The sequence below is a fragment of the Oncorhynchus tshawytscha genome, linkage group LG05 (genome assembly GCF_018296145.1).
Source record: "Oncorhynchus tshawytscha isolate Ot180627B linkage group LG05, Otsh_v2.0, whole genome shotgun sequence".
NCBI classification, from domain to species: domain Eukaryota; kingdom Metazoa; phylum Chordata; class Actinopteri; order Salmoniformes; family Salmonidae; genus Oncorhynchus; species Oncorhynchus tshawytscha.
Genome location: NC_056433.1, coordinates 19,396,108 through 19,410,753, shown reverse-complemented (window position 1 = coordinate 19,410,753; position 14,646 = coordinate 19,396,108). Strand labels below are relative to the sequence as shown.

At 42.0% G+C, this 14,646-nt stretch overlaps 2 protein-coding genes across 3 annotated transcripts in view; both read left to right on the top strand.

Annotated features, from left to right (window-relative positions):
* Positions 1 to 511: 511 nt before the first annotated feature.
* Positions 512 to 3,371, top strand: LOC112250099 (CCN family member 2). The gene is made up of 5 exons (XM_024419961.2): positions 512 to 814; positions 1,064 to 1,280; positions 1,406 to 1,660; positions 1,776 to 1,987; positions 2,114 to 3,371. Exons 1-5 carry the CDS (start codon positions 755 to 757, stop codon positions 2,408 to 2,410), a joined length of 1,041 nt encoding a protein of 346 aa, XP_024275729.1. The 5' UTR covers positions 512 to 754; the 3' UTR covers positions 2,411 to 3,371.
* Positions 3,372 to 11,752: 8,381 nt separating this feature from the next.
* LOC112250094 (mitogen-activated protein kinase kinase kinase 5) overlaps positions 11,753 to 14,646 on the top strand; it is a 57,827-nt gene continuing 54,933 nt past the window's right edge. The window contains exon 1 of one of the 2 annotated variants that reach the window (XR_002953490.2): positions 11,753 to 12,782. Coding sequence is in view for 1 of the 2 variants with exons in the window: in XM_024419956.2 (XP_024275724.1) it covers positions 12,368 to 12,782 (415 nt within the window). In the remaining variant the exon portion in view is untranslated. The remainder of the gene's footprint in view (positions 12,783 to 14,646) is intronic. The other variant, XM_024419956.2, reaches the window with a different exon arrangement.

Sequence of the window (14,646 nt, the reverse complement as noted above, 5' to 3'; positions counted from 1 at the left end):
AGGTTAAATAAAAAATGTCATAAATCTGTTGTTTTCTTTCAAACAAAAAACATCCCTGAAAGTGTACAGGGTTTTTATAATGGTACCGTTTTGTAACAGTGACTAAATCCAGCCATGAACTACACTACAGCCCATTGTTTGACAATAAAATTCACCTGTAAGAATAGGTATTGAAAATATTTGTAGTCACTAGTGAAGAATCCATGTGTGATGAGCTCGGAGAACAGCAAGGCAGCTATTCCCAATAACAGGGGAAGTTTACAGTCTCTGCAGGATGGAACACAACAGCCGATTACACATAAAAAGGAAAGTTGAGGGATTAGTGCCAAGACTGCACTTTTATTTTGATATGTGACAGCACTTTGATTTCAGACAGGAGGAATGCAGGATGGGGGGGGTCTAGAGAGAGGGGGCAGGAAACTAGGAAAGAATGCCAAGAATGTCCATGTTTGTCCAGGACTCCATTCAGCCATTGGCACGTCACGGCAGCCCTGGGTGTATAAATGCAGGGAGAGCTCCTAGCTTCAGAAACAGAACAACTCCTCCTCCAAGAGAGAGCAACAAGAGCAGCAACAGATATACTACTGAAGCTAAACTCAACTGAGAAAATAACAAGAACAAGACATTTCTTACAAGATCTACTCGATCCGACGACAAACTCCCTAACTACTCGCAAGAGACTAAGGAAGACTTTTGCAGAACCTGAAGACTTATTTTTGTCTAAGATACTCTGAAAAAAACTAAGAAAAGCTAAATGTCTGCTGGAATGAACATGAGACTGATTTCTTTCTTCTGCCTCACTCTCTCCTACCTGGTAAGACCCTTTTACTGAGACTTAAGTTATATGGGAGCTGTATTGCTGTGTCAATGCACCATGTACCAGACAGACCGCAATGAGGTGTCAGCATGTCTAGTCCATTACTTCAGCAGTTGAAATGTAAATAGATATATTGTTAACACAGTTATATAAGGCTTTATATGCTCTAGCTCTTGGGATTGATGTACTGTAATGTTAGTAGTTGTGATCTGGGTCTAACAGAGCTCCTATCTCTTTGCCCCTCAGGCTGTGGCTCAGGAGTGCAGTGGGCAGTGTAGTTGCCCCGATGTAGCCCCCCAGTGCCCTCCTGGTGTGAGCCTGGTACCCGATGCCTGCAGCTGCTGCAGGGTGTGTGCCAAACAGATGGGCGAGTTCTGCACAGAGAGGGACGTGTGCGACCCCCACAAAGGACTCTTCTGTGAATTTGGCTCCCCCATCAACCGCCGCATCGGAGTCTGTACAGGTGAGTCCCTCTCAACAGGCTTCTTTGTAGTTATAGTACATTGACTCATAGATGTTTTTTTCCCTCTGCTATTGTTTGTGTGACTGGAGATGTGACGTTCTATTCTTATCCTCCGCCTCCCACAGCTAAGGGTGGCGCCACCTGTGTGATCGGAGGGATGGTGTACAGGAGTGGAGAGTCCTTCCAGAGCAGCTGTAAATACCAGTGCACGTGCCTGGACGGTGCCGTGGGCTGTGTGCCCCTGTGCAGCATGGACATCCGCCTGCCCAGCCCTGACTGCCCCATGCCCCACCGCGTCAAAGTGCCCGGGAAGTGCTGCGAGGAGTGGGTGTGCGATGCCCCCCAACACACAAATAGCTTTGTGGGCTCTGTTCTCGCTGGTGAGTCTCAGTCTTAGACACTTGGACATACAGTTACATTGTAGTGATGTAATCTGGTCAGCTTTTGAGTGTGGGGATAAAGAGTCTAACGTCACTTCCCCTTCTCTACCTGCAGCTTACAGAGAGGAGGAGACCTACGGGCCTGACCCCTCCATGATGAGGGAGAACTGCCTGGTCCAGACCACTGAGTGGAGCGCCTGCTCTAAGACCTGCGGCCTGGGCATCTCTACCAGAGTCACCAATGACAACCGCGAGTGCCGCCTTGAGAAACAGTCCCGTCTGTGTATGGTCAGGCCCTGCGAGTCCCACATGGAGCAAAGCATTAGGGTAAAGACATCCTTCAACCACGACCCAAACTAGCCTACCCATTCACTACAATAGAAACACTTCCTCTAATCAAGAATGAAGGAATGGTCACTAATGTTTGTGTTTTAATTTGCTTTGCTCTTACAGAAGGGAAAGAAATGCATCCGCACACCAAGAGTGTCCAAGCCCATGAAGTTTGAGATCTCTGGCTGCACCACCACCAAGTCCTACCGCCCCAAGTTCTGCGGCGTGTGCACCGATGGTCGTTGCTGCACCCCCCACAGAACCACCACCCTGCCCATGGAGTTCAAGTGCCCCGACGGCCAGGTCATGAAGAAGCAGATGATGTTCATCAAGACTTGTGCGTGCCACTACAACTGCCCCGGCGAGAACGACATCTTCGAGTCCATGTACTACAAGAAGATGCTTGGAGACATGGCGTGAATAATTACATCACCAAAGAGCAAAAACAACCAATGACTCTTAACTTGAATCCAACAGATATCCATCTCATCTCGCAGCACAATATTTGTTTTTCTTTTGGTTTGTTATTTCCTCATTTTCTAATTTTGTATTTTGTACAAGGACAGAAACCTATACGCCTATATTCAATGTATATATGTATGAGTAAATTGATGTATGTTTAGGGCCACTTTCCCTAAAGACAAGGGGGCTGCTCTGCGGCCCCAAGAAAAATACTGCACTATAGTTCTACTATGTGACAACCTATGTTGTTGTTACAAATTGGCTGATGCCATGTTCCCCTCTCCCTAAACTGTGGTGTGGATCCAACTAACTGGGCCGTTTCCAACCTCGGAGCACTTGCAGTAACAAGGGGTGAAAACTTTTAACCCCAGTAGAGACACTTAAATCCTTTACCCACCAGAGTGCTACAGCACCAGAGTGCTAGTTGAATGTGTCCTTGTGTATAGTTCACTGTTTGCAGAGCCTAACTGTTGCAGTGTTAATGACAGGTCATGGTTTATCCCATGCTGAAAAACAGCCGTCCTCCCAGACAAGGAGCGTAGTGTGCATGCTTTGAGGGTTTGCCACAGCACTGAGAAAAGAGGTGTTTGACTTTGACTGACTGATTCAGGTTGCAAGGAAGGAATCTGTATTTTGTCAAAAAAGACTGGAGGATTTGTAGCTTCATTCCTTTTTTAGATATTATTGATGCTGTAAATGTTGTACATATTGTTGTACAGTTGTTGAAGTTAATTTAAAGTTAAAAAGCGTTTGTTTTTTGTTTTTTTTCTCTTGCTTCAATATGTTTATTGATAGCTTATTGATAGAGTTTGACTGTTCCTGTGACAGTTTTGATACTATTTTATTGAGAAGTGTGACAAAGAAGTTACATGTTTTCACTTTTGTAGTTTGGAATAAAATATTATATTTTTTATATAAACATGATGCCTTCCTTCCTTTGCTCCACTCTTTCAGTGTGTTGTTCCAGCTGAGCTTGAAAAGGTAGCCTACCCTACATAACTGCTCCCCTCATCATACCCCAATGTCGTCCCAAACTTTAACATATGACTTCAACCACTAATATGTTTTTTACACAGCAGTTATGTGTTAATACTTTCAGTTCAACAACAGCAGTCAGACCACTGACATTCCACTCATTGGATTGTGTGTGGTCCAGGTCCATGCTTTGTCAGACCACCCAGTCTCTAAGCCTAATGTGTAGTCTGTCTCACTTTTTAGCCACAACACCAGCAGACGTCCGACACGTTTTTCTAGAGTTCTCTATTCTCTGCACGGAGGGAGCGGCAGGCTGCCTGTCCTGCCCGTGTGTTTACACACTAACCAGACAGCAGACTGAGGAAACTGACTCTGGCAGTGTCTGAGGAAAGGAGCAGTCTCAAGCAGACCAATTCTGATCTTTTGCACAATTATTGGAAAAAGAGCTGATCTGGTTGGTCAAAATATTCATCATTTACATCTTCTTAAATTTGCAAAAATCTGATTTACTTTTCAAAAACATTTGGTAGAAAAGCTAATCCATGCTTTTGACACTTCTAGATTAGACTACCGCAATGCTCTACTCTCCTGCTACCTGGATGAAGCACTAAATAAACTTCAGTTAGTGCTAATACTGCTGCTAGAATCTTGACAAGAACCAAAATCATATTACTCCAGTGCTAGCCTCTCTACACTGGCTTCCTGTTAAGGCTAGGGCTGATGTTTTACAACCTACAATGCATTACATGGACTTGCACCTACCTACAGTATCTCTCCAATTTGGTCCTGCCGTACATACACTTCACAGGAGGTTGGTGGCACCTTAATTGGGGAGGATGGGCTTGTGGTAATAGCTGAAGTGGACTGGTATCCATGTAATTGATGCCATTCACTCTAGCCACTCTAGCCATTATTATGAGCTGTCCTCCCCTCAGCAGCCTCCTGTACTACACGTACGCTACGGTGACAAGACGCAAGCCTCCTTATTGTCCCTAGAATTTCTAAGCAAACAGCTGGAGGCAGCGCTTTCTCCTATAGAGCTCAATTTTTACAGAATGGTCTGCCTATCCATGTGAGAGACGCAGACTCGTTCTCGACATTTAAGTCTTTATTAAAGACTTATCACTTCAGTAGGTCCTATGATTGAGTGTAGACTGGCCCATGGGTGCGAAGGTGAACGGCAAGGCACTGGAGTGACGAACTGCCCTTGCTGTCTCTGCTTGGTGGGCTCCCCTCTCTCTACTGGAATTCTTTGCCTCTGACTCTATTGCGGGGGCTGAGTCACTGGCTTACTGGTGCTCTTCCATGCCGTCCCTATGAGGGGTGCGTCACGTCGTGCCAGGTTTTTTTTCGCTGTACTCGACTTGAGTGGGCTGAGTCACTGACATGATCTTATTGTCCAGTTTTGCGCCCCCTCGGGCTCGTGTGGTGGAGATCTTTGTGGGCTATACTAAACCTTGTCTCAGGGTAGTAAGTTGGTGGTCAATTGATATCCCTCTCGTGGTGTCGGGGCTGTGCGTTGGCAAAGTGGGTGGGTTTATATCCAGCCTGGTTGGCCCTGTCCAGGGGTATTGTCAGACAGGGCCACAGTGTCCCCTGACCCCCCCTGTATTGGCCTCCAGTGTCTATGCTGCAATATTATATGTGCTGAGACGCTAGGGTCAGTCTGTCTTATCTGGTGTACTGTGGGAACTTAAGCATGCTCCCTCTAATCTCTCTCTCTCAGGAGGGCCTGAACCCTAGGACCATGCCTCAGGACTACCTGGCCTGATGACTCCTGGCTGTCCCCAGTCCCCCAGTCCACCTGGCCATGCTACTGATACAGTTTCTGCTGTTTTGCATGTGGCTATGGCACCCTGACCTGTTCACCGGATGTGCTACCTTGTCCCAAACCTGCTGTTTTCGACCCCCGTCCCTCTCTCTCTATTGCACCTGCTGTCTCAACCTATGAAAAACCAACTGACATTTACTCCTGAGGTGCTGACCTGTTGCACCCTCTACAATCACTGTGATAATTATTTGACCCTGCTGGTCATCTACAGTATGAACGTTTCAAGATCTTGAAGAACGATCAGGTACTCTTATAATCTCCACCAAACACAGCCAGAAGAGGATTGGCCACCCCTCAGAGCCTGGTTCCTCTCTAGGTTTCTTCCTGCCTTTCTAGGGAGTTTTTCTTAGTCACCGTGCTTCTACATCTGCATTGCTTGCTGTTTGTGTTTTTTGGCTGGGTTTCTGTATAAGCACTTTGTGACATCTGCTGATGAAAAAAAGGGCTTTATAGATCAATTTGATTTGATTGGATTAATTTGTGGAAAAAGATCAGAATTGGTCTGCCTGTGTAAACGCAGCCTTACTGGCATCCTTCCCACTGGGAACAAACTGGTTGAATCAATGCTGTTTCAACATAATTTGTCAACATATTGTGATGTGGAATCTATGAGGAAAAACATTGGATTTGCAAAAAATTGATGGAATGATGGTAACCAATTTTCAACACGGACAACCCTTGTATGAAATATGTTAAATTTGTACCTTTGAAACAATGTCAGATCTTCAACGTTATATCCACTATCAGAACAAAAACAATAGGTTGGGGAGCATCTCCTACTGGATTTCCTGATAACTACATAGATTCACTGTTGCTATCGAAGTCATTCCAAAGGGCAGGTTTAACAGAGTAGATGAAATGTTACCATACTCTATGTCCTATATGATCAATGGTGTGATGCTATTTCGGCCTATATAGCATTTGCGAAGTCAACTAGAAGTAGACAATACAAATAGGACTAGCTCTTCAAGCTTTGATTGATGTCAAATTTGATCATCTTAGTAATGAATATGTTGGATTCACGTCTCCATTTCAACTAACAATATAAGTTAAAGAATTGGGCTAAATTAGAACAAACTTTATTTAAAGTTTGATTTAGTCCTATTCTGTTACTATGATTTTTGGTTGAGATGGAGACGTGAATCAAACATATAATTTATTAATTTGTAGACAACCTGAAATTAAAGTGGAATTTAGCTCTCGAGTGGCGCAGCATCTCAGTGCTAGAGGCGTCACTACAGACCCTGGTTCAATCCCAGGCTGGATCACAACCGGCTGTGATCAGGAGTCTCATAGGAGTCCCATAGGGCAGCGCACAATTGGCCCAGCGGTGTCAGGGTTAGGCGAGGGTTTGGCCGGGATAGGCCGTCATTGTAAAAAAATTATTTATTTGTAACTGCCTTTCCTAGTTAAATAAAAAAAAAAAAAAAATTTAAAGTCAGACTATGTCAGCGGCACAAAATATACATGTCCTTCAAATGTTGATATTTGGTTGCTTGTCAACCTAAAACAATTCGATATGACTTTTGGAATACAGTAAATAGCCTAAAGGTAAGGCTATTTTACAAACTAATGTCACTGTTTTTATTAAACCTTAAAATGATTAACTCATCCGTGGCCACATTTTGAGGTTACTGTAACTATAAAAGTCATCCTAGAAAGTGTGCATATTGAAAATAACACGCAAAGGTCGCAGGTCTGTGGAGATCTTCACAATATAAATATCTGTGCAGAATCTCGAATACTGATCACTTGCACTATGTACTTTTAATGTAATCTCTACAATAACTATAATCCAGGTCATTTGGTTGCAGTATTTGATGAAGCACAGTGATAACATATTAAACTGTTTTATAAATACAAAATATCTGACATTGTATTCCCGTTTGAACTTCGCTGTGCTTTTAAATGGTTGAAAATGCATTGAGATGACAACTAAACGAAAAAATCTGACATTGTTTTTCCATTGGAATTTGGTTGTGCTTTTAGATGGTTGAAACATAGTGATAAGACATTGGGAATTCAACAAACTTCTGGCTGTCTTTTTGAGTGGGTGAATAAAGGTTGAAAACTCCTTGATCAACCTCTCAAACAAAAATGACCCACATTTCCACGTTGAAATGACGTGGTATGCCCAATAGGTTGTGCTTTAACACTCACTATCAGTGTCCCGTCACTGGGGAAACTCACATCACACGGAACTGGTCCTGGGTAAACATCTAAGACAACACAGACACCTATGATGGTGATCAGGAAATGGGACTTACCTCATACCAAAAGATAAGCCACAAAAACATTTACAGTAATTGGCTGATTAACACAAATCCCTTTCCTGTCACTGATTAGCAGGGTCTTTGGTTGTTTTCCAGAAGAAATGAAAGAGCCATTGGGTCTAAAACTTGTAAATCCCCCTCAGACTTTCCACAAAGGGCTCTTTTCATCTACTTATTTACTTTAAAAAAAATCTTGACTGAATTTAGCCTTAGTCTGGCTCGTGTTGTTGTTGGGGGGTGACTAAAGTGTGAGACATTTATATCAACAATATGGTGTGTTGTGTTTTATCAATGGTATTGAAAAGGCTTTAACTTTGATAACATAGGCCGTAGGCTAGTTAGATTATCAGATATCACATGTGGAAGATAAAAAAAATGGATCAGACCAGATATAATATTCAAATCCCTTTAATAGTACCTCATGATTTGAACAAAGTGCTTCACCTGTAGTAAACATTTTCCCTCCAGAATTCTCTCCCTTGTAGATCTCTAAACGCTCATGCATTTTACACTTCCTTCATTGCCCCTGGATGCTGGGTTTAGAATGTGCCTGTACTACCCCCCAGTGTCTATTCAAAGACCTGGGGTATTCACCTAGACATGCTAAGTTCTTGAGTTTTTGTCTCTCAGTTGTGATGATGTCAGAGTAAACAAATCAAATCATATCAAATTGTATTGGTCACATACACATATTTAGCAGATGTTATTGTGGGTGAAGTGAAATGCTTGTGTTCCTAGATCCAACAGTTGTAACAGTTGTAACAGAACATCTCAAGGATCTCTTTGAAGCTAAATGTAAATAAGGTAGCAACATTTCACAAGGGAGCTATTTTAAAATCCCATATAGACCCACTATGAATTATATTTTGCTTGAAGGTAGGCAAATAATGTGGAACCACACGGGTAGGCTACACTGACCACAAGGGGTCCCCCTCTGCCCAAATGAGGGTCTAGTATTATGAGGAGGAAGGAACTAGTCTAGGGGAAGTTTGAGGTGCAGGGAAATAAAGTAATTAATGGAATGTGATACAAAACCTATTTATTTGTTGCTCTCAATATGTATATTTTGCAGGAATTACAGGTTGAAATAAAGCACCGTACATTACCAGTTGTTGTGGCGTTTTACTGAGTAAGCCTACTTATCAGTTATTGTGGTGTTTTACTCAGTAATTCTGCTTACCAGTTGTTGTGATGTTTTACTGAGTAAGCCTACTTATCAGTTATTGTGGTGTTTTACTCAGTAATTCTGCTTACCAGTTGTTGTGATGTTTTACAAAGTGAGTCTATTTACCAGTTGTTGTGGTGTTTTACTTAGTAAGTCTACTTACTAAGGGGAGGCAGGGTAGACTTTTGGTTAGAGCATTGGACTAGTAACCGAAAGGTTGCAAGTTCAAATCCCTGAGCTGACAAGGTACAAAACTGTTGTTCTGCCCCTGAACAGGCAGCTAACCCGCTGTCATTGAAAATAAGAATTTGTTCTTAACTGACTTACCTGGTTAAATTTAAAAAACAGTTGTTATAGTGTTTTACTTACCAGTTGTTGTGGTGTTTTACTTAGTAGGCCTACTTAGATTTGATAGAAATGACATTAGGTCATGCAATAACAAATCAAAAATGTATGGGCCTACACATATAGACATCTGAAATCTGTAGTGCAATACCGGCTATTACCTAGTCTCATTTTACAGCCACTTGTGCCTACATACAGCTATATCCAAACCTAACCTTCTTAGTCCCAAATGAACCACTATATGGCAGTAGCATGTAGGAACCCAAAACATTGGAAGGCCTTATTGAATGATTAAATTACATTAGGTTACCAACAGAAGCATAGGGCAGCAGGGGAGCAGGTAGCTTAGTGGTTGGAGCATTGGACTGGTAACTCAAAGGTTGCAAGATCAAATCCCCAAGCTGACAAGGTAAAGATGTGTCATTCTACCCCTGAACAAGGCAGTTAGCTCACAGTTCCTAGGCTGTCATTGAAACTAAGAATGTGTTTTTAGCTGACTTTCCTACTTAAATAAACAAAATAAAAAAGCAGGACAACCTATGGAAAATGCACAAATACAGAAAGTATTGATATTATTGAATAGGTGCATATTTATGCATTTTGCATTGGTTGGCCTGCTTCTGTGGGTAACCTAATGTAATTTAATTAGAGCTGTGCTCTCAGGAGTGACATGCTTGGCATGTAGGCCTTAGAAACGGCAGAAGTTAGAAAGTAAAAAACAACAACATTATTTTAAACACCATCCCACCCATTGCAAGTTAAAAATGTGGTTGGTTGATTTCACAGTCACTCCACAACTATGCCCTAATGCAGTTGAATGGGAGATGTTTTCGGTTTAGCTTCTGAGGGCCTAGCCAATGGCTGATTTAGCTAGCTAGATTTTTCTCCCCAGACACAACCAAAGAAAAATATTGATTGGATATTTTTTTTCACTTCAGTGTTAACCCTTCCCTTTCCAACACAAACTGAAGAGATGAAATCAGAATATAATTTTAATGATAGAAAATACTACATTTCTATTTAAAGAAAGAACAATAAATCCTTAGGCCTGATCTGAAGGTGTAGAAGGCTTTTACGGTTCCCTACTGCTACTATTCTAACTCTCAACAGTAAATTGAGAGCCCAACTTAGTTGGAAATTGATCCACATGCCTACAAAAGGGAACCATCACTGAATTGTAAACTAAGAAGCTTTAGACCAATTTCATGGGACCAAATAAGATTCTCATCAACGGGGCTGTAGTGGAGCAGGTTGAGAACTTTCAAGTTCCTTGGTGTCCACATCACCAACAAACGGTCATGGTCAAAACACACCAAGACAGTCATGAAGAGGACACGACAACGCTTATTCCCCCTCAGGAGACTGAAAAGATTTGGCATGGGTCCTTAGATCCTCAAAAGGTAATCGCTGTTCTGATATCCAGAAGCTCTTTTTGGTCATAAGAGACGGTAGCAGCAACATTACGTACAAAAAGTTACAAACAATGCAAACAAGCAAACAAAATAGCATAGTTGGTTAGGCATAAATTGGCAGCCATCCCCTCCGGTGCCATTATATCAATTTCACTATGCTTAATTTGCTCCAACTGTAAACAACACAGATAAACTATCTTGGGTTAGTTATAAATATCTTTGAAAGTAATCAACTGTGTGGGGATTCCTATGGGTTGTAGCCTCACTGGCGCTGTCCATGCTGTCACAGACACTATAATGGCACAAACATAAAGATGAGTCCTCTATCTATCTCTATGGATCATCTTTGCTCAAGGCTCGAACTGAGTGCGTGTGTGAATGATGTCATGGGTCTTAAAGACACAGCGCACTCTTTTATAAAATACGAGATTGCTTCTTCTATGCAAATGTTGTTGATCAATACATTAAATGTCCCAAATGTAAGGAAAACATATTGTTTTTCATCTGTAGCCCCATGAAATCAGTCCAAACAAACTCAATAAATATTGAATATGCATTCACCTGTATTGTAAATAGGCCAGACTAAATCTTGATTTAACCAATGTATCAATAGACTACAGATTATCATTCAAATCAATTATTACCATTATGGTATGTAGTTATAGTGGTAAAAAAAAAAAAAAAAAACAGTCAAATTGATTGTGTGATTGTATCATTGATTAATTTAATGCATTCATTCACAATTTTTTTTAAATGTAACGATATTGAGCTCAAAATATATGTCTGGATCAAGTACCATTCTGAGACTTTGGCTAACACACCTTTTTTTATTGTTTTTTATCTTGGTATTGTTTTGGTATCACTTTGGTATTGAGATTCGTAGTGGTATTGAGTATCGTGATACTAAACCTGGTATCAGTATTGAAGTAAAAATTCTGGTGTAATGATAACACTAGGACCAAGTGTTATGTTCACGTGCAAATCAAATACTGTAGCCAGCGATTACTGTGATGTATTTGAATGACATTCCATGAGAGCAGCAGTATTATTTTTTAGATGATTTGAATTTATAATGTGTTTACAAGAACATTGATGGATGATAAGGTAATATACTTGTAGTATTCTAATCAGGGTAGGCCTGTTTTTAAGTCATGTACCTCAAAATCAAGGAGAGTGTTCATTAGTTAAAATTACTGTCAATCTTATTCTTACTGGAAAAATTGCAGACTGTGGCTTTAACGGGGAATACGCGCCAACTGTTCCAAATTTGGTCATGTCACCGCCCGTAAACAACGCTCAACCTCCACCCAGTGTGCGTGAGCTTTTGCAGGGAAGATAATAGTGGAAATAGGGCAGGTTCGGGGACTGGATATAATTGTCTTGTTGGCATGAATTATTCTATGTGCATGATTTCTAAATTATTGCGGTGCTCCACACAACCCTGATCTGCTTCCTAGAACGCTGGATCTACCAACAAGCTCACCGTCGGTTTGTAACCATTGCAACCTGCGCTCGTGCTTAACTTCGGAAACTATGAAGAGTCGATTTCGAGATGCACAAGAATGTTACAATTCAGTGGTAACTGTTCCTTGCCATAGGATCATTAGCTGTATATGAGTAGCATATGTGTCGTGACTTAACAGTAACACTGATTTTCAATGGTTGTATTGCCCACTATCTTGGTTTATTACTGCAGATTGCACAATTTCATGCGAAACCAGACATGAATATACAGGAGGTGGATCCATATCACCAGACTGTTTACCTGTGTTGAAATATCTTGCATGCCTTGTGCATAGAATGTATGTGAGGAAACGTGCGTAATGTTGACTTTGGATGTATGGAGATGTCGAGCAACTGAGGATCCATAAGAACACATAAGAGTGATTGTCAACCAAAACAGACATTGACAAAATGAGTCAAGATGAAGGGATATCATTGTCGGTTCCCTCCTTTGGTCCTGGCTCGGGCCCTGGGGGTGCCTGCGGGGACTCTGCTGGCCCCCGGGAAGACAGCGTGAGCGGTGCCCCCATTCCCGACCCTGGGACATTCTGGCACGACTCGGTGGTCAGCGGAAGCATCATTCCTAATATTCTGAGCTGCCCGAAGGACAGTGGCTGCTTGTTGTCTACGGTGAAATGTAAAAGCAGGGCTGTCACGGTGGCATATGTCGTCAACAGCGAGCTCACTCAGCCGCACACCGCAGAGAACATGGCCCTGCATTGCCTGAAAGACGCGTGCGACTCAGTGGGAAGTAAACTGGAAATCATACACTTTGGAAAGATCGACTTTGGAGAGACGTGTGTGCTTGACCAGTTCTATAATGCAGGTACGAGGTGGTGACATGCAGCATGTATGTGATGGGCTATTGAATGTGTTGCCCTCAAACTATCAGAATCCAAACAAATATACTTTTGTCATTGTCTATTCTTCTGAATCAAACTCCAACCATCAAACCCCAGCCTACAACACATACCATATATCACCAAAGTAGAACAGGTTCACTACTGTTCTATACCCATTGCAGTGAGTGGGAATGGGCCCATGCACATTAATCCACATGCCACACCAGTTGTCTCTAATGGGGCTTCTATTGTGGTTGCCATGAGCACACAGAAAACTGCATATAAGATTGTGACTGGTTTTACAAGTCAATGTTTAGAAGTATTAAATTAACTACTTTCCCCAGCCTACTTTTCAGAATGCCTATAGCCTAGCCATTTGTCAACCTGGAATCCATTGAGCACTAGAGTCTCAATGGGGGAATGTCTCATTTGCTCCACAAAGTGGGGAAGGGGGATAATTTTCCCACACACATTTTCCTTTACCATTATGTGCTGCTAGAAGTGTGGCTCCCTAGCATCATGGATTGTTTTGCTTAGTTTGGGTGGAGGTTCAAATTTCCATTACACTCCAGAAGTGAACTGAACCTTTTGACTCAAACTAAAGTACATTTCCCTCCTTGCCCACACAGTGAGGAGAACAAATTTGATACACTGCTGATTTTGCAGAAATCAGAAAATCACATTGTATGATTTTTAAGTAATTAATTTGCATTTTATTGCATAACATAAGTATTTGATACATCAGAAAAGCAGAACTTAATATTTGGTACAGAAACCTTTGTTTGCAGTTACAGAGATCATATGTTTCCTGTAGTTCTTGACCAGGTTTACACACACTGCAGCAGGGATTTTGGCCCACTCCTCCATACAGACCTTCTCCAGATCCTTCAGGTTTTGGGGCTGTTGCTGGGCAATACGGACTTTCAGCTCCCTCCAAAGATTTTCTATTGGGTTCAGGTCTGGAGACTGGCTAGGCCACTCCAGGACCTTGAGATGCTTCTTACGGAGCCACTCCTTAGTTGCCCTGGCTGTGTGTTTCGGGTCGTTGTCATGCTGGAAGACCCAGCCACGACCTTCTACTCCTGCTAGAAGACACCTGCATTGGTGGAAGAAGTTCAAGATGACGGTCAACCACCCTCGGTCTGGGGCTGCAGTATTTTAATCCATGACGGCGTAGTGTGTTACTAATGGTTTTCTTTGAGACTGTGGTCCCAGCACTCTTCAGGTCATTGACCAGGCCCAGACCGAGGGTGGTTGACCATCATCTTGAACTTCTTCCATTTTCTAATAATTGCACCAACAGTTGTTGCCTTCTCACCAAGCTGCTTGCCTATTGTCCTGTAGCCCAGCCTTGTGCAGCTCTACCATTTTATCCCTGATGTCCTTACACAGCTCTCTAGTCTTGGCCATTGTGGAGAGGTTGGAGTCTGTTTGATTGAGTGTGTGGACAGGTGTATTTTATACAGGTAACGAGTTCAAACAGGTGCAGTTAATACAGGTAATGAGTGGAGAACAGGAGGGCTTCTTAAAGAAAAACTAACAGGTCTGTGAGAGCCGGAATTCTTACAGGTTGGTAGGTGATCAAATACTTATATCATGCAATAAAATGCAAATTAATTACTTAAAAATCATACAATGTGATTTTCTGGATTTTTGTTTTAGATTCCGTCTCGCACAGTTGAAGTGTACCTATGATAAAAATTACAGACCTCTACATGCTTTGTAAGAAGGAAACACTGCCGATTTTGCAGGTTATCAAATACTTGTTCTCCCCACTGTGTGTATATATATATATATATATATATATATATATAGTACCAGTCAAAAGTTTAGACATTCAAGGGTGTT

Coding starts and splice junctions, on each gene's coding strand:
- LOC112250099 (XM_024419961.2), top strand. CDS start 755: ATGTCTGCTGGAATGAACATGAGACTGATTTCTTTCTTCTGCCTCACT. Junction 1,661..1,775: donor TGTGGGCTCTGTTCTCGCTG/GTGAGTCTCAGT, acceptor CTCTACCTGCAG/CTTACAGAGAGGAGGAGACC. Junction 1,988..2,113: donor ACATGGAGCAAAGCATTAGG/GTAAAGACATCC, acceptor TTGCTCTTACAG/AAGGGAAAGAAATGCATCCG.